Source organism: Callorhinchus milii, unplaced genomic scaffold (assembly GCF_018977255.1).
Source record: "Callorhinchus milii isolate IMCB2004 unplaced genomic scaffold, IMCB_Cmil_1.0 Scaffold28, whole genome shotgun sequence".
NCBI classification, from domain to species: Eukaryota; Metazoa; Chordata; class Chondrichthyes; order Chimaeriformes; family Callorhinchidae; genus Callorhinchus; species Callorhinchus milii.
The window spans coordinates 4,026,294-4,050,345 of NW_024704769.1; the positions used below are offsets into that span (position 1 = coordinate 4,026,294).

General features: G+C 50.6%; 4 protein-coding genes and 1 non-coding gene across 7 annotated transcripts in view; 1 reads left to right on the forward strand and 4 right to left on the reverse strand.

The window, feature by feature from the left end:
* Positions 1 to 566: 566 nt before the first annotated feature.
* Positions 567 to 6,456, reverse strand: LOC121851033 (RING finger protein 122-like). Of its 2 annotated transcripts, none has more exons than XM_042344506.1 (5): positions 6,265 to 6,456; positions 4,223 to 4,268; positions 3,755 to 3,796; positions 3,138 to 3,220; positions 567 to 2,322 (listed from the first exon to the last, which is right to left on the reverse strand). In XM_042344506.1, the coding sequence occupies exons 1-5, from the start codon at positions 6,372 to 6,374 to the stop codon at positions 2,208 to 2,210; spliced, it is 396 nt and encodes a 131-aa protein (XP_042200440.1). In that variant the 5' UTR covers positions 6,375 to 6,456; the 3' UTR covers positions 567 to 2,207. The 2 variants fall into 2 exon arrangements, with proteins under 2 accessions (XP_042200440.1, XP_042200441.1); XM_042344507.1 differs by lacking the exon at positions 6,265 to 6,456 and adding an exon at positions 4,972 to 5,141.
* A 424-nt stretch (positions 6,457 to 6,880) lies between these two features.
* Positions 6,881 to 9,071, forward strand: LOC103187785 (ITPRIP like 1). Its single transcript, XM_007907436.2, is given in 2 exon segments — positions 6,881 to 8,132; positions 8,135 to 9,071. Coding segments are annotated over 2 exon segments (1,590 nt in total). The 5' UTR covers positions 6,881 to 7,058; the 3' UTR covers positions 8,651 to 9,071.
* Positions 9,072 to 10,843: 1,772 nt separating this feature from the next.
* On the reverse strand, positions 10,844 to 15,498 carry LOC121851017 (protein MAK16 homolog). The gene is made up of 10 exons (XM_042344447.1): positions 15,425 to 15,498; positions 14,632 to 14,681; positions 13,861 to 13,970; positions 13,594 to 13,658; positions 13,157 to 13,308; positions 12,878 to 12,932; positions 12,635 to 12,709; positions 12,121 to 12,228; positions 11,577 to 11,642; positions 10,844 to 11,130 (listed from the first exon to the last, which is right to left on the reverse strand). Exons 1-10 carry the CDS (start codon positions 15,437 to 15,439, stop codon positions 10,948 to 10,950), a joined length of 879 nt encoding a protein of 292 aa, XP_042200381.1. The 5' UTR covers positions 15,440 to 15,498; the 3' UTR covers positions 10,844 to 10,947.
* Positions 15,499 to 16,726: 1,228 nt separating this feature from the next.
* Positions 16,727 to 16,826, reverse strand: LOC121851069. Its single transcript, XR_006085826.1, has one exon. It is a non-coding gene; the product is annotated as a small nucleolar RNA U13 (small nucleolar RNA).
* Positions 16,827 to 18,947: 2,121 nt separating this feature from the next.
* The window catches only part of rnf122 (ring finger protein 122), a 10,928-nt gene continuing 5,823 nt past the window's right edge, over positions 18,948 to 24,052 (reverse strand). For both annotated transcript variants that reach the window (XM_007894232.2, XM_007894233.2), the window contains exons 2-6: positions 23,791 to 23,947; positions 21,726 to 21,771; positions 21,272 to 21,313; positions 20,656 to 20,738; positions 18,948 to 19,848 (exon numbers count right to left, since the gene is read on the reverse strand). In XM_007894232.2, coding sequence (XP_007892423.1) covers positions 19,734 to 19,848; positions 20,656 to 20,738; positions 21,272 to 21,313; positions 21,726 to 21,771; positions 23,791 to 23,947 — 443 coding nt within the window. In that variant the 3' untranslated portion in view covers positions 18,948 to 19,733. The remainder of the gene's footprint in view (positions 19,849 to 20,655; positions 20,739 to 21,271; positions 21,314 to 21,725; positions 21,772 to 23,790; positions 23,948 to 24,052) is intronic.

Genomic DNA, 24,052 nt, shown 5'->3' on the forward strand with positions numbered 1-24,052 from the left:
CCACTGAGCTACAGGACTCCACAAATAAACAAATAAAAAAAATCTGGATCCCAAAGCCATCCCGCAGACCCTCCGCCCGTCTCCCTCCCTCCTCTTCAACCGCGCCTTCGGTCACCCTCCTACCCCCCACCCTCGGTGCCCTCCATCCCTCCAGGATCTTGTAGCAGGTTACGAGGACAGTGATAAAGCATACTGGAGGCATTTATTAAAAATGTATTTTACAACCAAAGAAATCCCCTCTACAAAGAAACCGGCAGCTGTGGGGATTCCTTCCAAATATACAAAGAACAGTCTAGTAACCGTGAACAAAATACTATAAATATCTTGTATAATAATGGTATAACCGTGCAGTCTACCAGTAGCAAGGCACTGGTACATTTCTCTACATTGTCCAGCTAGGCACATTTAACCATTGCAGGATTTGTGACGTCTCTGCATCTCCCAATAATGAACCAGCAGGCTGGCCGTCAACACCAAATTATATTTGTATAACGCCTTTCACATGGGGAACACAGGAACTGGAGGAGGCCATTCAGACCCTTGAGCCTGTTCCACCATTCTATTAGATCATGGCTGATCTGTACCTCAACTCCAATTGCCTGTCTTTGCCCCATATCTCTCGATAACCTGACCTAGCAAACATCTCTCCATCTCAGTTTTGAAAATGTGAATGGATCCAGCCATAATCCCCAGCCTTTTTTGGGGGGGAGAGTTCTAGATTTCCACTAGAGTTTGCGTGAAAAAATACTTTCTGATTTCGATCCTAAATGGCCTAGCTCTAATTTTAAGATGATACCCCCTTGTTCTGGATTCCCCCCACCCACCAAAGGAAATAGTTTCTCTGCAGCTACCCTATTGAATGAATCACATTATCATTTCAAATACCTCAATTAGATCACCCCACAATTCAAGGGAAGACGTCCTACAACCTTCAATCAACATCACTGATACTGTGGACCCACTTGGCTCCACCAGGATTGATATTGTCAAACATTTTAGTACTAATGAAACAGTGATTGAGGCACTGGGATCCCAAACCAGTACCTTCTTCTTCCAAGTCCAGCCTTCCACACCCTGAATGACCCAGCACAGCATGCAATATTTTATACAGGTCCAAGTCTGTGCAGGACTCCCAGGTCAGAGTCACCATTGATTTTCTAGACTGTAAATACAATATTCTGTTGCAACCTCCCCTAACCTCACGTGTACTGTTTCCATTCCCCACAAGAACCAAAAGCAGAACTTTGTTCCGTCTGCTCTGAGTGAGACAATTTAATTCCTCAGGGGGATATTTTGCTCTTGTATTACAATAGGGAGATATAACTATATTTAGATCACTTTTCAAATTGTGCCAGCACACTATTAGGCAAGAATTCCTCCCTAAAATGTATTAAAAATCGTTAGGGAGAGTGCGGAGTGGGAGTTTGTTAACATATTGGTGCTCACAAAGCATTTGGCTCTGGTGCTCCTGTGGGTAATGTATAAGTGCTGTAATTGGATATCAGAGGAACATGATCCATAACAGCATTCCATGCACTGCAGCCTCTCTCCTCGAAGTAGTTACTTAAAGCAGCTTCACCATTCACTGGCCTCTCTGAGATTTTGGTTAGCGTTTGACTGCATCAGCAGAGATCTATGTATGTGGTCTTTTCAGTCACTGAGTGTTCAGGAAGGATCATACAGTTTGTGTACAGGACTGTGTAGTTGTGTGTACATGTCAGTGGGTAAAAGGTGTAATACTCACATGTCCAGTTGGGTTTGGATACTGATGGGTTTCCGCATGTGTCAGACAACCGTCGGACCAAAAGAAGTGTGTGGGTATGTATGTGTACATGCAATGTGACGTGTGTATACCGTGTGTTTTGTGTCTGTGTGTTCAGGGCTCACATTATGTGCGGACAGTGGCCACGTCAATGTTCTGTGACTTTTAAGTGTTGCTCATAATAAAAAGCTTAAGCAGAGACATACCATTGAACCCCAGCCACCCCAGTCACTGACTCTCGTTGGGAGGATGTGAAGGAAAGAGGTACATTGCTGGGTGTGCGTGCGTTGCTGCAGTGACAGACACACAGTCGATGCGGTGCCACAAAATGCTCACGGCTTCAGTCAGTCAGTCAGTCAGCTGACAAATCGCAAAGGTAAAAAAATAGAAAATCTTGGCTTCCCCCAAACCTCTTTTGTTTTCGCCTGTGTTTGTTTGTCTTGTGTCAAACCAATTCATCCAGGAGAGTGCCTATAGCCTGCTGCTGTTCAGCTCCTCCAGCGATCGGCTTATTGCACATGGGACACACACAGCGGATCTCCAGCCACTTCACCAGACACCTGTAGGCACAATGTGAACAGTAAGGCAGTGTTGTGTAGCATTGGGAAGAACCAGACAACTTTTGATCTAGAGGTTCCCCAAGCTTCCACACACTGTTGTAGACTAATCCGTACAGAATTAATTGCTATCAACATCTCCATTATTGTAGCATGTGACACTGTACAGAGCAACATCCTGAGTGCAGGCAATGTGTCCCTGTACAGTGAGATGCTGAGCACAGGCAACGTGACCCTGTACAGTGAGATGCTGAGCACAGGCAACGTGACCCTGTACAGTGAGATGCTGAGCACAGGCAACGTGACCCTGTACAGTGAGATGCTGAGCACAGGCAATGTGTCCCTGTACAGTGAGATGCTGAGCACAGGCAATGTGCCCTGTACAGAGACAACAACAACAAATGACATTTACACGGTGCTTTTCATGTCAAGAGGATGTCCCGAGGCGCTGGACGGTCAGGAATTTGGACCCGAGCTGGAGGTTGGGATCAGGAGGGGTGGAGGGCAGTGAGGGTGGGGGTAGGAGGGTGGCTGAAGGCACGTTTGGTCGAAGACGAGGCATTGAGACAAGGAAAGGGAGGGGGGCTAGGGGGAGGGACTGTGGGTTGGAGTTCCAAAGGGTGGGGGCAGAGATGCTGAAGGCCCAACCACCGATGTTGGGGCGGGCAAGTGGGGGACATTGAGCAGGCCAGCGCCCATTAAGTGGACAAATGTACACACCCACAGACACGAGGCTTGTTAGTCAGCCATAGGCTGAACACAGAGCAATGTATAAAGGCCACTACGACAGCGGTGCTGAGCGAATGAAGGTTACTCACTTCCTGTGGAAGGCGTGTTTGCACGGTAACACCCCCAGCTCCTCCTTAGTCTTGAAATCTTCTAAGCAAACGGCACAAGTCTGCTGCAGGGAGACACAAAAAGCAAATCCGATCTCGAACACAGCCGCACATCAAATAATAATAATCCTTGCATTTGATACAGTGCTTTATCACGTCTTCGAGACGTCTCAAAGCACTTCACAGAATATATTGTAAAGTGTAGTGACTGTGTACTTTTCTGTGGGCGAAACCAAGGCTCAAGGTGTGAAAGGACTATCAAAGAGTGGTCACTTGTTGGGGTGCACAGGTGGTTGCTGAAGAGAGAAAAGCGATCCAGCAATCAACTAACAACTGGGTTCCTACTTACTGCAAACAGAGGCGTGTATGCCGAGTAAGGAAATTTCCCTAAGGTTGCGCTCTGCCCGGTGGTTTATTATGCAAAGTCTGTCTGGGCTGTTCCAGGATGAGATTGCTACACTGATGGGAGGTGGTTAGTTGTCTAAAGGGGTTTGACTGTAGACCATGTCAGTAGCACTAAATTGTAGTGTGAATGTTGGGAATAAGGCTATGTTGCCTTAGCTGGTCTGTGAAGCTCATACAGTAACAGTGAGACTTACCCCATGCAAATTCAGCTTTTTAGCGTCTCCTCTGATTATAACCTGCAAGGAAAGGAAGGTTAGTGAGGAGGATAATAATAATAATCCTTGCATTTGATATAGCACCTCATCCCGTCTTCACAGGATATACTGTAAAGTGAATTGACTATATTTTGTGGGTGAAACGTGGCACCCAATTGCGCTCAGCAGTGTCCCACAAGCAGTCGTGGATTGAGTGATCAAATTATTATTACTTTTTGAAGGGATTATTACCTCCGGAAAAGCGATCCGTCAATCAACTAATAACCGGGTTCCTCCTTACTGCTGGGTATACAGAGGCGTGTGTGTAGAGTAAGGAAACTTGCCTAAAGTTTCGCTGTGCCTGGGAATTGAACCCAGGTCCTCTCGCTTGCGAGGCGAGCGCTATAACTACTGGGCTACAGGATTCCACAGTGACAAAGGTGACAAAAAGATGCAGTTCTCTTTTACCTCTTTATATCCAAATCTCTCGTTCTGCGCTTGATGTCGCAGTTTACTGCAAAGAGAAGAAACAGATGGTTAGTTACCCAACCGTGAGCAACTGAAATGGAACTTGCAACAACCTCCCTAAACCAGATGGCCCACAAGAGCTGACAACACTGGGAACTGACCACAGAGAGCGGCGATTGTGCGTCTCTGAGCGTCAGAAACTACACCCACACACATCTAATAATAATAATCCTTGCATTGACATAGCACCTTATTACATTGCAGAGACATTTCAAAGCGCTTCACAGGACACGCTGTAAAGCGCAGTTACTCTGTATATTGTGGATGAAACGCAGCAGTCAGTTGCACACAGCAGCGTCCACAAACAGCCGTGAAGTGAGTGACCAATTTTATCTGGGGCACTGTCAGCCAGGACACTGGGGGGGAGAGAGAGAGAGAGAGAGAGAGAGAAACGTTCTCGTTTCCAATAGCGTCGCAGGATCTTTAATGTCCACCTGAACAGAGCACAGACGGGGAGTGAGGTTTAACATTTCATCCGAAGGACGGCTGCGTCTCCGACAATGCAACACCCCTCAGCGCTACATTGGAGCGTCAGCTAAGACTGTGATTCCAAGTCCCGATGTGGGGGGCTCGAACCCACAATCTTCTGACTCAGAGGCGAGAGAGAGAGAGAGAGAGAGCGCTACCACTGCGCCGGGCTGACACACACACAAAGCCTCACAGACACACACAAGCACAAGTGTCATTACATTGAGCTATTTTCATTTTGGAACAGAATCTCATGTCGCTTTAAGCAAAGTGCCATTGATGAAGCCTCCCTCGCAGCGGCAGAATGAGTGTGAGGCAAATCCTTCCCTTATAACAGCCCAAAATAAACCTTCACAGTGTGACAGCAGCTTACAGTATCTAGCCATGATTGTTCACTGGAGGAAATTGTACTTAATCTACAGGATATGTTCAAATTTCCAGCACTCCAGAAGTCTGTACAGCATGTTCCCCACCGCCAACACAGGATGTCCAATAATCCCACAGGAAAGGAATCAAAATCGTACCTTTAACTCTGTGAGGGCGGGAAACTACAGAGTATCTGTGGCTTACCAACTGAGCCAAGCTGACATTTCACCTCCAGTGGCAACAACAATAGTAATAATCCTTGCATTTGAATCCATAGCGTCTTATCACGTCGTCGAGACGTCTCAAAGCGATTCACAGAATATACTGTAAAGTGTGGTGACTGTATATTTTGTGGGAGAAATGCGACAGCCAATTGCGCACAACAGGGTCCCACAAACTGTCTTGGATTGAGTGACCAAATTATTATTCTGTTTTTTGGAAGGGATTATTACCCCTCTATAACAGAGGTGCATAACTCTAGGAAGGAAACTCTCCTAAGGTTTTGCCTTGCCTGGGAATCGAACCCGGGTCCTCTCGCTTGCTAACCATTCCTGACGTGAAAGGCATCTACAAATGTAACTTGCTGTTGTTCTTGCCATCAGTTCTGGTGCTGTGCTGAAGGACGGTGTGTGGTTGTGTCCCTGAGTTACTCTCTGAAGCCTCCATTGCGCACTGAGACAGTTAACAGGAGCTGTCAGTAGAACTTTTCTTATAGACAATAGCAATTTCCTGCCATCTGATTGCTGAACACATTGCTAGCGTTAGTGTATAAATAACATTTGGTGTGAGGGAGTCGCTGGATATAGCCCAGTGGGATGGATGGATGTGGTGGTACCTCCTCTCACACAGCTCCCAGGCTGACAGGCAAAGGCTGCACAACTGGTCACACTTATCGCTGGTTCCACACAACTGCATAAAACAGCAGTGCCCCACAAACAGTTGTGGATTGAGTGACCGACCCCTTTCTTTTAAGGATTATTACCCCGAGAAAGATTATTACATCTCCATAAGCGATCTGATCGACTAACAGCCGAGTAGAGTAAGGAGACTTGCCTAACGTTTTGTCCTGTTCAGGGTCCTCTCGCTCGTGAGGCGAGTGCTCTAACCACTACTCTACAGGGCTCCACTAATGGATTGGGGGACGTTACCTGATAAAGTAACAGCAGAATATCAGGCTGAGCACAAACACGAAGATTCCAGTCCCAAATATCACCATGTAGATGTTTAGTGGAAGGTCCTGGAAGGTGATTGGAGGCATGGTGCACGATTTATTGCCGTAAATCAATCCCAGGCCACAGAAGCATCCTGAGAAAAGTGAAAGGAAAATAAGTTAGATCTCTGAGGAAACCTGTGAGCTTTCTTTTTTAATATTATCCACTTACTTTTGTCAGGTGAGGGTATCAAGGCAGGCCGCGCCCAAAACTGGCACTGTCCCCCAATCCAGTCCCGTCACCCACCCCCAGCACCAGCCCCCTCTCCCCCAAACCGGCCCCTCCGACCCCTAAACCAGAACCTGCACCCGGCGACCAACAAGCCCTCGCGCCCCCAAAACTGCTTTCTGCAGCCCCGAAGCCCAGCTCCTCTGCCCCGAGACCAGCACCCCCAAACACCGCCACCGTCCATTAAAACCAGCACCGCAAACCCAGCTCTGACGCCCTGAATTACTGCCCCCGCCTCGCTACTGGGAGGGTGGCCGAAGGTGCGGTCGAAGAGGAGGGTCTTGAGAGGGAGGCGAGGGAGGGGACCAGGGGGAGGGGACTGTGGGATGGAGTTTCAAAGGGTGGGGGCAGAGAGACTTGAGGCAAAACCGACGATGGTGGGACGGGAGGGACGGGCGGGGGACATGGAGCGGGCCAGCGCCCGCTGAGCGGAGGGAGCGGGCAGGTTGACATGGGTACAGAAGTGCTGCCCCTGATGGGAGTGTGACTGTTTGTTTGCCAGGATGCCTGGATTATTAGGGGTAGCGAGCGTGTGTCTCCTGGTGATCACGGGAAGCATGTACCACCCCCGCCTGCTGAGCGATGAGGTTGAGTATGAGGAGGTGCTCGTCAAGATGCAGGAGCAGGAACAACAGTACAAGTTGGAGATGGAGCGGCTCCAGAAAGCAGTGGACGTGGAAAGCAGACACGACTCTCAGATGAAGGGCAATGCCATGGTGAAGGGAGAGAAACGAACCCACCTGAACTGGAACACCTGGAATATCCTTCTCATGGTGACCATTCTGTTCCTGGAGCTGTGGAGGCAGGACACGCGGCAGGACAACATACCAGAGTGCAACAGCGAGGAAGAGGACGAGAACGAGGCTCCTCAAAGGCTTTACTGCAACATCCTGAACATTCCGGAAAGACCCGTGCTGGATGACTTTTACAAGTGCGTTAAGGAGGCCAACCGGGAGCCACCTCAGACTTGCGAGTTCGTAGAAGCTTTTGTGGACAATCTCTTGCAAGCCTGCAGGAACATGTGCCAGTGGAACTCCGAGACGATTGTGGAGGACTGCATCGGCATTGGCAGTCAGTTTGAGAAATGGGGTTGCAAGACCCCCTCTGTGTACGATGTCCTGGCGCCCATTTTAATTCAAGATGGCTACACCTTTAAGCCCGAGATCTGTTGTTGCGACATCCCGTCAGACAAGCAGAGTTACGGACGGATTCTTATGATCAGCCCGGGCAACGAGGAGGTGAGCTGCGTCTGCAAGAGCTCTGAGCTCGACGGAGAGGTTCTGTGTCTCATCCACAGCAAGAAGTTTGAACGTGAGCTCCAGCACACCAACGCCCTGGCTTCCATCGTGTGTTCAGAGTGGTACCTGGACTCTAAGAAAGTATTGAAGTGGTTCCGGACTGCCTTCATAAGGGCCTGGAGTGAAGTGTGTCACAAGTATGATTTTGAACTCTCCTTTCACAACATCACTGGCTCCTGTGGGTTAAAACTGCAGTATCAGTCGGGCCGCAACATCTACATTAAGGTCTTCCCCGCTGTGCGCCTCAAGGACTCAGACGTCTTCCTCGTGGCCAATTTCCCCGACTGCACAAGGATTCCACACTGGCCAGTACCTACTGGCACCTGTCCTGCGCTGTATGCGAGCTTCGCTTCCTCAAGATCATCACCAAGAGCCTCCCCAAGAACAGCTGCCACCTCAAGTGCCTTCAGATCCTGACCTTCCTGAACGAGAAGCTTTACAGCAGCACAGAGAAGAAGAGCGTTCTCACCTCCTACTTCTTCAAGACTGTCCTCATGCACCTGCTGCTCAGCCAGCCCTACATGAACTGGCACGACCGTTGCTTGGAGCAGAGGCTCCAGGACGTTCTGAAGTTCCTCGGGAAAAGCTTGGATGAGAAGCGTCTACACAGGTTTATGATCGGAAACCGTGCCTTCCCCAAGCAGTTTGGGATCCCAGAGCTTCTCCTGCAGGCAGAGCCCATAAACCTCCTGCGATCCTTCGTCCTCCAGCGCGATGTGTACAGCCAGGCCCTCATGGAATATCAGAAGCTCCTGAGGGACATGGGTCCTTCAATGACTGAATGCATCAAAGGATAAACACACACTCATTGATCTCAATCTCTTGGGATTGGAGTGGAATCATTTAATAGATATGTAATATTTACAGTCCCACTGAGACTCCAATCTATTACACGTGTAATATTTACACCCTGCTCATTTCTGTACTTTAATACATGGTGAAACAAACGCAATACTGACTATTCTTTGTACTTGTCTCTCTGTCCAAAATAAAGGGGAAGTCCTGTAGGTTAGTGGTTAGAGCTCTTGCAAGCGAGAGGAACCAGGTTCGATTCCTGGGCGGGGCAAAACATTGGGCAAGTTTTCTTACTTCACGCACGCGTCTCTTTTTTTTACCTGAGCAGTAAGTAGGCACTCGTTGTTAGTCGATGGGCGGATCGCTTTTCCGGGAGTAATAATCCCTTCAAAGAAATAAAAAATGTGTTTTTTTAAATAATAATCTGGTCACTCAATCCACGACAGTGTGTGGGGGACACTGCTGTGCGCAATCCACGACAGTGTGTGGGGGACGCTGCTGTGCGCAATCCACGACAGTGTGTGGGGGACGCTGCTGTGCGCAATCCACGACAGTGTGTGGGGGACGCTGCTGTGCGCAATCCACGCTGCCACGTCTTTCGCCCACAAAATGCACAGCCACTACGCTTCGCAGTGTATTCCGTGAAGCGCTTTGAGACGTCTCGAAGACGCGATCGGGCGCCTGCGTCAAACGCGAGGTCCGTTATTATTATTGCTACTGTCGTCCAGAGATAACTTTTAAGAACAACGGGAAATCATATTTACCCAGTGCCGGACGGTGAGGGTGGGCCGGAGTCCAGGGGTGGGGGTGGGGGGGCATTTCGCACACAAAATACACAGCCACCGCACTTTACGGTGTATCCTGCGAAGCGCTTCGAGACGTCTCGAAGACGTGATGGGGCTTCTTTATCAAATACAAGGATTATTATTATTATTATTGTTGTTATTACCCGCCCACCAGCGCCGGGGGGGGGGGGTGTGTGGTGTGGGTGAGGGACTGGCCCTTTAAGACGCGCGCATGCGCAGAGGCGCCGCGCCACACGCTCGCGCGCCACAGTTTGAAAACCCGAAGCAGTAACGGAAAAAGGCGCGAGCAGGTCAGTGCGGCCCGCGGGCCGGAACCCCGGGGAGGGGGCCGGAGCCCGGGAGCCCGGGAGCAGTGAGGTTCGGGGTTGCAGGGAGGGAGGGAGGGAGGATCCTGTCGCTGGAATAAATCAGACCGAGCTCCGGGGGCCGCGGGAGGGGGCGGCGGAACAGCGGGTAGGCCTGAAGCCCGCGGGCCGACCTGCCTCCCCCCCCCGGGCCCCCGACCTCCTCCCTCAGGGCAGGAGGGAGCGGGTGTGTGTGTGTGTGTGTGTGTGAGAGGGGCAAATCCTCTCCGGTCCCCACTGCACCGCCACAGGCAGAGCTGTTACTGTCACGGAGCTCTGCAACGCGAGAACAGTCACTACACTCACTGATCATCATCATCACATCATCATCCTCGCCCTTAACGCAGCGCCCGCCTCGTCCCGTCTCCAAGACGTCTCAAAGCGCTTCTCACCGCGTGCGCTGTAAAATGTAGTGACTGTATCTTGCGGCGCCGGTGCGGCCGAGTCACGTCCTCCCGTGAGGACGGCTCCGACTGCCGGGGAACCGCCGTGGCTGCCCGCGCGGGGCAGCGCCCCCGGAGCGCTGGGCGGCGGCGGCGGCGACACGGGGTGGCCGTAGGCGCGGTCCAAGAGGCAGGTCCCTCGCGCGCGGCCGCGAAGACGGGGAAGGGAAGGGGTCGAGGCGGAGGGGAGAGAGGTCCAGAGTTACGGGTGGACACCCCGGTCTGCGCTCAGGGACCCGTTATAACTGGGGGTCGCCTGTGGTTGACTTAATGTGGGAACCAACCCCCACCCTCCCACCCCAACCCATGAGGGTCTCCAGTCCGGTTCCTGAGCCAGGAGGGGGCGCAGTGTCCCAGGCTCGGCCTGACAGGGGGGACTTGAGGAGCTCAGACACAGACAGACGTGTCGCCGTTCGACGGGAGATATTTTTATGCACAAGTTTGTACAGTGTTGGCTGTGTCAGCCCGGGCTGGAGGGGCGGCACGATGGGAGGGCGCTCCGAAAACCAGGCGGGAATATTAATAACAACAATAATTACTCCCTGAAGACCCTGAAACACAACACGATGATGATAATAATAATAATAAACTGACTGACTGACTTCAGCAAAGCTGATTTACTGTCCAGAGGAATGGTGTCTCTCTCTCTCGTGGTGTGACTTGGCTGTTGTGATGGAGTCTCGGTGTCTGCGCCGCCGCCGGCTCCTCACGTGCTCCGTGCCTTTGCCGCCGGCTCAGACTCCGTCTCTCGCTCGTACTCGATCTCCACAAAGCTGCGTTTGAAGCGGGCCCCGCCCTTCACCGGCGTCTTCCCCTTCGACGACCTCCTTCCGGCAACTTCCGTCTCCATCTCCTCCTCCTTCCCGTCCGCCCGCACTTTGTCCATTTCCTGAGGGGCACAAGTTTCCCCCCCGTCGTTAACCTCTGAGACGTGGCTCCGCCGTAACACCGCGACATTCACAAGCGCCTTTCGCGTTGGGCGGACGTTCCAAGGTGCTGGACAGTCAGGAATCGCACAGTCCCTTCGCCTCGGCCCCTCCCTCAAGGTCCGTTTCAAGACCCTCCTCTTCAACCAGGCCTTCGGTCAACCTCCCCGGCCTCCACCCCCTCCTGATCCCAACCCCCAACCCCAACCCCCCTCGGGTCCAAATCCCTGACTGTCCAGGGCCCTGGGACGTTCTCCTGATGTGAGACACGACGTGTAAATGTAATGTGTTGTAGCTGTTGAGACGCGCCGAGCCCCCTCGGTAACGAGCGAGAGATGTACATGTTGGATGCAACGTTAAACCTTCAGCGCTGGGAGGGGCGGACTGACGGACAAGGGCTCTTGCTTACCTCAAAGTCACTCAGGTCACTTTCCTCCAGCTCATCACCTTCTACGTATTCCACTTGTCCAACATCCTGAGAGAGAGAGAGAGAGAGAGAAAGGGGGTTGGGGGGGGGGGGGAACAGTTTAGAAACAGCCACACAGAAAATACCTCCCTGTCACGCCTGCATATACATAACGTGTACACACAGGCAGACACGTATGCACACATACATACAGCCCACACCTTGTGTGTATTGTTCACGTTCAGGGACATCAGATTGTGCAGGACTTTACACACAAAGGCCAATGGGAGTCTGGAACTCTCTCTCCCTCACCCAAAAGGCTGTGGATTATGACTGGATCCATTCACATTGTCCAGATGTTTGTCAGCTCAGGGTATCAGGGGATACGGGGCAAAGGCGGGTCATTGGAGTTCAGGTACAGATCAGCCACGATCTAATAGAATGGCGGAATAGGCTCGAGGCGCTGAATGGCCTCGTACGGTTCCTATGACTGGTGTCCTGGCTCGTGACAAATCTCAAATTTTATTATTATTAAAACGTCGCTCACCGCATCCTCCTCCTCCTCCTCTTCTTCCGAGTCTGTCTCGCTCTCCTCGTCCTGTTGCTGCAGAGCTTTGTCAAAGGCGTGAACCGGGAAGTTGTAAATATCTCCATACTACAGAGAGAGAGAGAGAGAGAGAGACATTAGCAACAAGAATCCTTGTCCTCGCCTTTAAAGTCCTCCCACGAGTTTGCTCCTCCCGTCTCAAGACTTTCCCCTTTGACCGCGCCTTCGGTCGCCCTCCTACCCCCACCCTCCCTGCCCTGCCCTCCACCCCTCCTGATCCCAACTCCCAGCTCGGGTCCAAATCCCTGCCCGTCCAGTAAAAAAAAAAACATGGTCACTCAATATAGACACTGCTCACAATTGGCTGCCGCGTTTTGTCCACAGAATGTACAGTCAATTCACTGTCCGTGCTATTCTGTGAAGCGCTTTGAGACGTCTCAACTGTGTGATCAGGCACCCCCCCCCCCTCCCCCCCCCCACTGCAGTTCAAGGTGTTGGGGTTCAGGTTCCTCACCGTTCCCTGTCTCAGTCTGTCCAGTAATTCCTTCTCAATGGCGTTGTCCAACTGAGCTGCGATCAGCGCCTTCTCCTGAAACAAAACACCAGACACCAGGTCAGACATCAACCCTGAACCTCCACAATCCCCTCTCCGCCCCCCCCCCACCCAACACACACAGCCTCAGCTCACAGGCACTGCCAAGTCTCAGACCGTCCGTCCGTCCCCCCCACCCCCCCTCACAAATACACCCAAACAGACCTCTCTGCGCTGGTCACGTCGCTCCACCTTCTTGCTTAAAGGCACCAGTTTCCTCCTACAAAGAGAGACGCAAACAGTTAGTCCCCACTCTGCCCGGCTCTGCAGCCCCCCCCCCCCTCCCCGTCAACCCCGAGAGTGAGTGCGAGTGCTCATTCCATCCCAGCAATCCATCTCTGGGATTTCCACGTGTGTGATGAGATGCCCGTTGGGGTTTGTGACTGTTAATCACGGAGCCGGGTTTCCGCGCGTGTCCGTCCGGCTGTGAAGCTTTGTCCTTACTGGCGTTTCAGGGTGAGTTTGCGGATGCGGATGAGGTATTGGGTGATCTTGGTGAAGCGCTGTTTGCACTTGTGTCGGAGGAAGCGAGGCCAGTAGATCAGGTTCTCGTCGATCTGCTCCAGAGCTTTCTCGTAGTTCTTGCTCAGCTTCACCTGCGGAACATTCCGGCGCAGGATTAGCCGCGAAATAGCGGCCAATACGTGGCTTTACCGGCGGCAAAAGAAGAGACGGGTTCCCAGACTCCAACCCCCCCCCCCACCCCCCCTCCAGGGTGAGCATTATGTCGTCAGGAGGTTGTGGGTTCAAACCCCCCCACATCGGGACTTGTAATCACACAGTCTAAGCTGACTGGTGCGCTGGGGGGTGTTGCATTGTCGGAGACGCCATCCTTTGGATGAGACGCGCGGGGGGGGGGAGGAGCGATGCTCCATACTCACTCTCTCCCACATCCGAGCTGGAAACGCGGCTCTCTCTATCACCTTCATGTACAGGAAGCACTGACCTGCGACACACACACACAACACATCAAATGTACACAGCGCCTTTCACGTCTGTCGGGAGGACATCTCAGGGCACTGACACACACACAGCACATTCGCTATTGTTCAACCACAACGCAAACCCGGTCAGTACACACACACAGTACACACACACAGTACATACACAGTACCACCCCCCCCCCCCCCCTCGCCGCTGCCTCTCACCTTTCTCCTCCCTGACCGTGGCGTACTGGCTGTTTGCGAGGGGACAGGATGAGCGGTTACACATCCCCGTGAGATTGTACTCATTCCGGCAGAAACTCTGCGTCTTTGTTCTGAAGGGAAAAAGGAAGTCCAGGGGTTGAACCCCAACCAACAACAACTTGCACTTATATAGACCCCATACACATACACCTTCATATATTATTTACATTGTGCCCCTCACGCAGGGCAGCGTCCTGGAGCGCTTGACAGTGGTGGAGACCGACGCTGAGCCGGGAGGAGGCGACCGCGGGCTCGGTTAGAAGAGGGAAGTCTTCAGACGCGACCTGAAGATGCGATATATCCTAATAATCCTTGCATTTGATATAGCGCTTTTCACGTCGGAGGACATCCCAAAGCGCTTCACAGAACACACTGTAAAGTGAATTGACTGTATATTTGTGGGCGAACGCGGCAGCCAATTGCGCACAGCAATGTCCCCAAACAGTCGTAGATTGAAAATGACCAATTTATTATTGTTTTGGTTTTGGAGGGATTATTATTAGGCTCTGTGTGGAGTAAGGAAACTTGCCCAAGGTTTCGCCCTCTGTCTGGAATTGAACTCAGGTCTCTCACTTGCAAAGCGAGTGCTCTAACCACTGAGCTACAGGACTCCTGTGAAGCGCTTTGAGGCGTCTCAACCACACGATAAGGCGCTGTATCACCTGTAAGGTCACTATTATTTTATTATTAAACCACAGCTCCTTCCCGGGTCCCAGGAATACCACAACTTACTTCACTTTGTACGAACAGAACTGTCTGTTTCCGATAACGTCCCAAATCACCTGGAGAGGGAGAGAGAGAGAGGAGAGAGAGAGAGAGAGAGAGGAGAGAGAGGAGAGAGAGAGGGGGAGAGAGGAGAGAGAGAGAGGGAGAGGGGGAGAGGAGAGAGGGAGAGAGGGAGAGAGGGAGAGGGAGAGAATCAGACACCAGATCACAGTCACAGATAACAGTCACAGGGGGTCAGGGGATAGGGTTAGTGTGTGTGTGTGTGTGTGTGTGGGGGTGTGTGGGGGGTTATGTGTGTGTGTGTGTGGGGGTGTGTGTGTGGGTGTGTGTGTGTGGGGTGTGTGTGTGTGTGGGGGTGTGTGTGTGTGTGGGGGTGTGTGTGGGGGTGTGTGAGGGGCTGTGTGTGTGTGGTGTGTGGGGTATGTGTGTGGGGGTGTGTGTGGGTGTGTGTGTGTGGGGGTGTGTGTGTGGGGGGTGTGTGTGTGGGGTGTGTGTGTGGGGGTGTGTGTGTGTGGTGGGGGTGTGTGTGGGGGTGTGTGTGTGTGTGTGTGGGTGGTGTGTGTGTGTGTGTGTGTGTGTGTGTGTGTGGGGGTGTGTGTGTGTGGGGGTGTGTGGGGGGAAGGGACATCTCTATCTGAACTGAGTGCACTCACACACACACACACACACACACATTCACTCTCTCACACACTTTCTCTCTCTCTCTCTCTCTCTCTCTCTCACACACTCTGTGTCTCTTCACTCAAATGATTTACAATGAACTATAACATGAAGTATATTTAGGGTCGGACAGACTCACATCATCGTGTTGCATGGCGGCTCCTCTCTGTGTCCCTCTCTGTCACTCTCTGTGTCCCTCTCTGTGTCCCTCTCTGTCACTCTCTGTGTCCCTCTCTGTCACTCTCTCTGTGTCCCTCTCTCTGTCCCTCTCTCACTGCCCCACGTGCTGCCCGGAAGTGACGAGCCAACCTCTCGCGAGGGCTGTGCCGGCAGTACCGCGGTCTGTCCGCCGGGCGGCGCTGCGCGCAACCGCCCTGCGGTACCGCGGCGCCTCCACCGGGCGGCGCTGCAAAACCCACCCCCTGGCGGATCAGGGTGCGATGCCGCGGCGCCTCCACCGGGCGGCGCTGCGAACTCACCACCGCGCCACACGGCGCTGTGTTCAACCGCAGACACACGCGGCGCTGCACCCGGTGCCGCAGTACCGCAGTCCGCCCACAGGCGGCGCTACCGTCACGTATAATCGATGAATGTCAATTCAATACATTGAATAAATCAGAGGATAATTAATGGTGTAAAAGGGCAAAGAAAAGTGCAATTGGAGACCTTTAACTTCAGTGTAAACACAGACACACACACAGACAGACACACACACACAGACACACACACACACAGACACACACACAGACACACACACACACACAGACAGACACACACACACACAGACACAGACAGACACACACAGACAGACAGACACACACACAGACACACAGACAGACACACACAGACACACACACAGACACACAGACAGACACACACCGACAGACACACACAGACACACAGACAGACACACACAGACAGACACACACACAGACAGACACACACACACACACACACACACAGACGGCTGTTTCACTTTCTGTTGCCATTGCGGGTACAGCAGCAGCAGTTTTGCTGGAAATACAGTAACTACAATACCTTCAGCAAACAACAGAGGGAACCTGGAGCAGCGCCGCTTCCTGACTCGCTGCAGATTTCCTGTGTGTGTGTTCCTGTAGTGTGTGTCTACAGGCGCACATATATGTATGGGGTATATATGTGTGTAGTGTATCTGTGTACATACTGTGTGTGTATGGTGTGTGTATGGGGTGTAAATGTGTGTGCAGTGTGTGTGTGTTTAGTGTACATGTGTGTGGTGTATGTATTGTGTGTATTAGGATGTACATGTGTGTGTGTGTATATTAGGATGTACATGTGTGTGTATTAGGATGTACATGTATGTGGTGTATGTACTGTGTGTGTGTATTAGGATGTACCTGTGTGTGGTGTATGTACATGTGTGTGGTGTACGTGTGTACACACTGTGCACATGTGGTTCAGGTGTCAGACGGGTTCTGTGCCCAAGTCGTAACTTGAAGGGACGGCACATGTCACGCAGACGCGTGAGTGACCCACTCATCACGTGACTGAACCAGAAGGATCGCTGCGCAGCCGCACTCACCACCGCTAAACCTGGACACGGCCCCCCTTTAGGTCCCGGTGACTGCCACCTGGGTACCCGGTTTACCGATGTGACCGGATCGGACCCTCCCTCCCAGTGGCCCTGAGGCTTAAATCGTTTCTTCTGATTCTCGTTTGGTCGTTTTTTGGCCTTTGGCGGCTCCGTCCCGGTCAGTGTATGCAAATGTTGGTGGGTGACGTCACCGCGCGGCGCATGCGCACTCAATCGCTTGTCGCCGAGAGCGCATGCGCGTGTCCCCCCCTCTCACACACACTCAGGTGGTGGCAATGGCCATGTGCACCACTGGGACTGTCTCAGTCTGATTTGGAGACTCTTAAACTAATGTCATGGACTCCCCCGTGTGTCAGACTGACCCGACCGATTATAATAATAATAATCCTCGCATTTGATATAGCGCTTTTCACGTCGGGAGGACGTCCCAAAGCGCTTCACAGAACACACTGTAAAGTGAAGTGACTGTATATTTGTGGGCGAACGCGGCAGCCAATTGCGCACAGCAATGTCCCACAAACAGTCGTGGATTGAAAATGACCAATTTATTATTGTTTTGGTTTTGGAGGATTATTATTAGGCTCTGTGTGAGTAAGGAAACTTGCCCGAGGTTTCGCCCTCTGCCTGGGATTGAACTCAGGTCTCTCACTTGCAACAGCGAGTGCTCTAACCACTGAGCTACAGGACTCCACAAATAAACAAATAAAAAAAATCTGGATCCCAAAGCCATCCCGCAGACCCTCCGCCCGTCTCCCTCCCTCCTCTTCAACCGCGCCTTCGGTCACCCTCCTACCCCCCACCCTCGGTGCCCTCCATCCCTCCAGGATCTTGTAGCAGGTTACGAGGACAGTGATAAAGCATACTGGAGGCATTTATTAAAAATGTATTTTACAACCAAAGAAATCCCCTCTACAAAGAAACCGGCAGCTGTGGGGATTCCTTCCAAATATACAAAGAACAGTCTAGTAACCGTGAACAAAATACTATAAATATCTTGTATAATAATGGTATAACCGTGCAGTCTACCAGTAGCAAGGCACTGGTACATTTCTCTACATTGTCCAGCTAGGCACATTTAACCATTGCAGGATTTGTGACGTCTCTGCATCTCCCAATAATGAACCAGCAGGCTGGCCGTCAACACCAAATTATATTTGTATAACGCCTTTCACATGGGGAACACAGGAACTGGAGGAGGCCATTCAGACCCTTGAGCCTGTTCCACCATTCTATTAGATCATGGCTGATCTGTACCTCAACTCCAATTGCCTGTCTTTGCCCCATATCTCTCGATAACCTGACCTAGCAAACATCTCTCCATCTCAGTTTTGAAAATGTGAATGGATCCAGCCATAATCCCCAGCCTTTTTTGGGGGGGAGAGTTCTAGATTTCCACTAGAGTTTGCGTGAAAAAATACTTTCTGATTTCGATCCTAAATGGCCTAGCTCTAATTTTAAGATGATACCCCCTTGTTCTGGATTCCCCCCACCCACCAAAGGAAATAGTTTCTCTGCAGCTACCCTATTGAATGAATCACATTATCATTTCAAATACCTCAATTAGATCACCCCACAATTCAAGGGAAGACGTCCTACAACCTTCAATCAACATCACTGATACTGTGGACCCACTTGGCTCCACCAGGATTGATATTGTCAAACATTTTAGTACTAATGAAACAGTGATTGAGGCACTGGGATCCCAAACCAGTACCTTCTTCTTCCAAGTCCAGCCTTCCACACCCTGAATGACCCAGCACAGCATGCAATATTTTATACAGGTCCAAGTCTGTGCAGGACTCCCAGGTCAGAGTCACCATTGATTTTCTAGACTGTAAATACAATATTCTGTTGCAACCTCCCCTAACCTCACGTGTACTGTTTCCATTCCCCACAAGAACCAAAAGCAGAACTTTGTTCCGTCTGCTCTGAGTGAGACAATTTAATTCCTCAGGGGATATTTTGCTCTTGTATTACAATAGGGAGATATAACTATATTTAGATCACTTTTCAAATTGTGCCAGCACACTATTAGGCAAGAATTCCTCCCTAAAATGTATTAAAAATCGTTAGGAGAGTGCGGAGTGGGAGTTTGTTAACATATTGGTGCTCACAAAGCATTTGGCTCTGGTGCTCCTGTGGGTAATGTATAAGTGCTGTAATTGGATATCAGAGGAACATGATCCATAACAGCATTCCATGCACTGCAGCCTCTCTCCTCGAAGTAGTTACTTAAAGCAGCTTCACCATTCACTGGCCTCTCTGAGATTTTGGTTAGCGTTTGACTGCATCAGCAGAGATCTATGTATGTGGTCTTTTCAGTCACTGAGTGTTCAGGAAGGATCATACAGTTTGTGTACAGGACTGTGTAGTTGTGTGTACATGTCAGTGGGTAAAAGGTGTAATACTCACATGTCCAGTTGGGTTTGGATACTGATGGGTTTCCGCATGTGTCAGACAACCGTCGGACCAAAAGAAGTGTGTGGGTATGTATGTGTACATGCAATGTGACGTGTGTATACCGTGTGTTTTGTGTCTGTGTGTTCAGGGCTCACATTATGTGCGGACAGTGGCCACGTCAATGTTCTGTGACTTTTAAGTGTTGCTCATAATAAAAAGCTTAAGCAGAGACATACCATTGAACCCCAGCCACCCCAGTCACTGACTCTCGTTGGGAGGATGTGAAGGAAAGAGGTACATTGCTGGGTGTGCGTGCGTTGCTGCAGTGACAGACACACAGTCGATGCGGTGCCACAAAATGCTCACGGCTTCAGTCAGTCAGTCAGTCAGCTGACAAATCGCAAAGGTAAAAAAATAGAAAATCTTGGCTTCCCCCAAACCTCTTTTGTTTTCGCCTGTGTTTGTTTGTCTTGTGTCAAACCAATTCATCCAGGAGAGTGCCTATAGCCTGCTGCTGTTCAGCTCCTCCAGCGATCGGCTTATTGCACATGGGACACACACAGCGGATCTCCAGCCACTTCACCAGACACCTGTAGGCACAATGTGAACAGTAAGGCAGTGTTGTGTAGCATTGGGAAGAACCAGACAACTTTTGATCTAGAGGTTCCCCAAGCTTCCACACACTGTTGTAGACTAATCCGTACAGAATTAATTGCTATCAACATCTCCATTATTGTAGCATGTGACACTGTACAGAGCAACATCCTGAGTGCAGGCAATGTGTCCCTGTACAGTGAGATGCTGAGCACAGGCAACGTGACCCTGTACAGTGAGATGCTGAGCACAGCAACGTGACCCTGTACAGTGAGATGCTGAGCACAGGCAACGTGACCCTGTACAGTGAGATGCTGAGCACAGGCAATGTGTCCCTGTACAGTGAGATGCTGAGCACAGGCAATGTGCCCTGTACAGAGACAACAACAACAAATGACATTTACACGGTGCTTTTCATGTCAAGAGGATGTCCCGAGGCGCTGGACGGTCAGGAATTTGGACCCGAGCTGGAGGTTGGGATCAGGAGGGTGGAGGGCAGTGAGGGTGGGGGTAGGAGGGTGGCGAAGGTGCGGGTCGAAGAGAGGGTCTTGAGAGGGAGGCGAGGGAGGGGACCAGGGGGAGGGACTGTGGGTGGAGTTTCAAAGGGTGGGGGCAGAGAGACTTGAGGCCAACCGACGATGTGGGGACGGGAGGAGGGGGGGACATTGAGCGGCCAGCGCCCATTAAGTGGACAAATGTACACACCCACAGACACGAGGCTTGTTAGTCAGCCATAGGCTGAACACAGAGCAATGTATAAAGGCCACTACGACAGCGGTGCTGAGCGAATGAAGGTTACTCACTTCCTGTGGAAGGCGTGTTTGCACGGTAACACCCCCAGCTCCTCCTTAGTCTTGAAATCTTCTAAGCAAACGGCACAAGTCTGCTGCAGGGAGACACAAAAAGCAAATCCGATCTCGAACACAGCCGCACATCAAATAATAATAATCCTTGCATTTGATACAGTGCTTTATCACGTCTTCGAGACGTCTCAAAGCACTTCACAGAATATATGTAAAGTGTAGTGACTGTGTACTTTTCTGTGGGCGAAACCAAGGCTCAAGGTGTGAAAGGACTATCAAAGAGTGGTCACTTGTTGGGGTGCACAGGTGGTTGCTGAAGAGAGAAAAGCGATCCAGCAATCAACTAACAACTGGGTTCCTACTTACTGCAAACAGAGGCGTGTATGCCGAGTAAGGAAATTTCCCTAAGGTTGCGCTCTGCCCGGTGGTTTATTATGCAAAGTCTGTCTGGGCTGTTCCAGGATGAGATTGCTACACTGATGGGAGGTGGTTAGTTGTCTAAAGGGGTTTGACTGTAGACCATGTCAGTAGCACTAAATTGTAGTGTGAATGTTGGGAATAAGGCTATGTTGCCTTAGCTGGTCTGTGAAGCTCATACAGTAACAGTGAGACTTACCCCATGCAAATTCAGCTTTTTAGCGTCTCCTCTGATTATAACCTGCAAGGAAAGGAAGGTTAGTGAGGAGGATAATAATAATAATCCTTCATTTGATATAGCACCTCATCTCCGTCTTCACAGGATATACGTAAAGTGATTGACTTATTTTGTGGGTGAAACGGGCACCCAATTGCGCCAGCAGTGTCCCACAACAGTCGTGGATTGAGTGACCAATTATTATTACTTTTTGAAGGGATTATTACCTCCGGAAAAGCGATCCGCAATCAACTAAAACCGGGTTCCTCTTACTGCTGGTAACAGAGGCGTGTGTGTAGAGTAAGGAAACTTGCCTATGGTTCGCCGTGCCTGGGAATTGAACCCAGGTCCTCCCGCTTGCGAGGCGAGCGCTAAACTACTGGGCTACAGGATTCCACAGTGACAAAGGTGACAAAAAGATGCAGTTCTCTTTTACCTCTTTATATCCAAATCTCTCGTTCTGCGCTTGATGTCGCAGTTTACTGCAAAGAGAAGAAACAGATGGTTAGTTACCCAACCGTGAGCAACTGAAATGGAACTTGCAACAACCTCCCTAAACCAGATGGCCCACAAGAGCTGACAACACTGGGAACTGACCACAGAGAGCGGCGATTGTGTGTCTCTGAGCGTCAGAAACTACACCCACACACACATCTAATAATAATAATAATCCTTGCATTGACATAGCACCTTATTACATTGCAGAGACATTTCAAAGCGCTTCACAGGACACGCTGTAAAGCGCAGTTACTCTGTATATTGTGGATGAAACGCAGCAGTCAGTTGCACACAGCAGCGTCCCACAAACAGCCGTGAAGTGAGTGACCAATTTTATCTGGGGCACTGTCAGCCAGGACACTGGGGGGGAGAGAGAGAGAGAGAGAGAGAGAGAAACGTTCTCGTTTCCAATAGCGTCGCAGGATCTTTAATGTCCACCTGAACAGAGCACAGACGGGGAGTGAGGTTTAACATTTCATCCGAAGGACGGCGGCGTCTCCGACAATGCAACACCCCTCAGCGCTACATTGGAGCGTCAGCTAAGACTGTGATTCCAAGTCCCGATGTGGGGGGCTCGAACCCACAATCTTCTGACTCAGAGGCGAGAGAGAGAGAGAGAGAGAGAGGAGAGAGAGAGAGAGAGAGAGCGCTACCACTGCGCCGGGCTGACACACACACAAAGCCTCACAGACACACACAAGCACAAGTGTCATTACATTGAGCTATTTTCATTTTGGAACAGAATCTCATGTCGCTTTAAGCAAAGTGCCATTGATGAAGCCTCCCTCGCAGCGGCAGAATGAGTGTGAGGCAAATCCTTCCCTTATAACAGCCCAAAATAAACCTTCACAGTGTGACAGCAGCTTACAGTATCTAGCCATGATTGTTCACTGGAGGAAATTGTACTTAATCTACAGGATATGTTCAAATTTCCAGCACTCCAGAAGTCTGTACAGCATGTTCCCACCGCCAACACAGGATGTCCAATAATCCCACAGGAAAGGAATCAAAATCGTACCTTTAACTCTGTGAGGGCGGGAAACTACAGAGTATCTGTGGCTTACCAACTGAGCCAAGCTGACATTTCACCTCCAGTGGCAACAACAATAGTAATAATCCTTGCATTTGAATCCATAGCGTCTTATCACGTCGTCGAGACGTCTCAAAGCGATTCACAGAATATACTGTAAAGTGTGGTGACTGTATATTTTGTGGGAGAAATGCGACAGCCAATTGCGCACAACAGGGTCCCACAAACTGTCTTGGATTGAGTGACCAAATTATTATTCTGTTTTTTGGAAGGGATTATTACCCTCTATAACAGAGGTGCATAACTCTAGGAAGGAAACTCTCCTAAGGTTTTGCCTTGCCTGGGAATCGAACCCGGGTCCTCTCGCTTGCTAACCATTCCTGACGTGAAAGGCATCTACAAATGTAACTTGCTGTTGTTCTTGCCATCAGTTCTGGTGCTGTGCTGAAGGACGGTGTGTGGTTGTGTCCCTGAGTTACTCTCTGAAGCCTCCATTGCGCACTGAGACAGTTAACAGGAGCTGTCAGTAGAACTTTTCTTATAGACAATAGCAATTTCCTGCCATCTGATTGCTGAACACATTGCTAGCGTTAGTGTATAAATAACATTTGGTGTGAGGGAGTCGCTGGATATAGCCCAGTGGGATGGATGGATGTGGTGGTACCTCCTCTCACACAGCTCCCAGGCTGACAGGCAAAGGCTGCACAACTGGTCACACTTATCGCTGGCTCCACACAACTGCATAAAACAGCAGTGCCCACAAACAGTTGTGGATTGAGTGACCGACCCTTTCTTTTAAGGATTATTACCCGAGAAAGATTATTACATCTCCATAAGCGATCTGATCGACTAACAGCCGAGTAGAGTAAGGAGACTTGCCTAACTTTTGTCCTGTTCAGGGTCCTCTCGCTCGTGAGGCGAGTGCTCTAACCACTACTCTACAGGGCTCCACTAATGGATTGGGGGACGTTACCTGATAAAGTAACAGCAGAATATCAGGCTGAGCACAAACACGAAGATTCCAGTCCCAAATATCACCATGTAGATGTTTAGTGGAAGGTCCTGGAAGGTGATTGGAGGCATGGTGCACGATTTATTGCCGTAAATCAATCCCAGGCCACAGAAGCATCCTGAGAAAAGTGAAAGGAACATAAGTTAGATCTCTGAGGAAACCTGTGAGCTTTCTTTTTTAATATTATCCACTTACTTTTGTCAGGTGAGGGTATCAAGGCAGG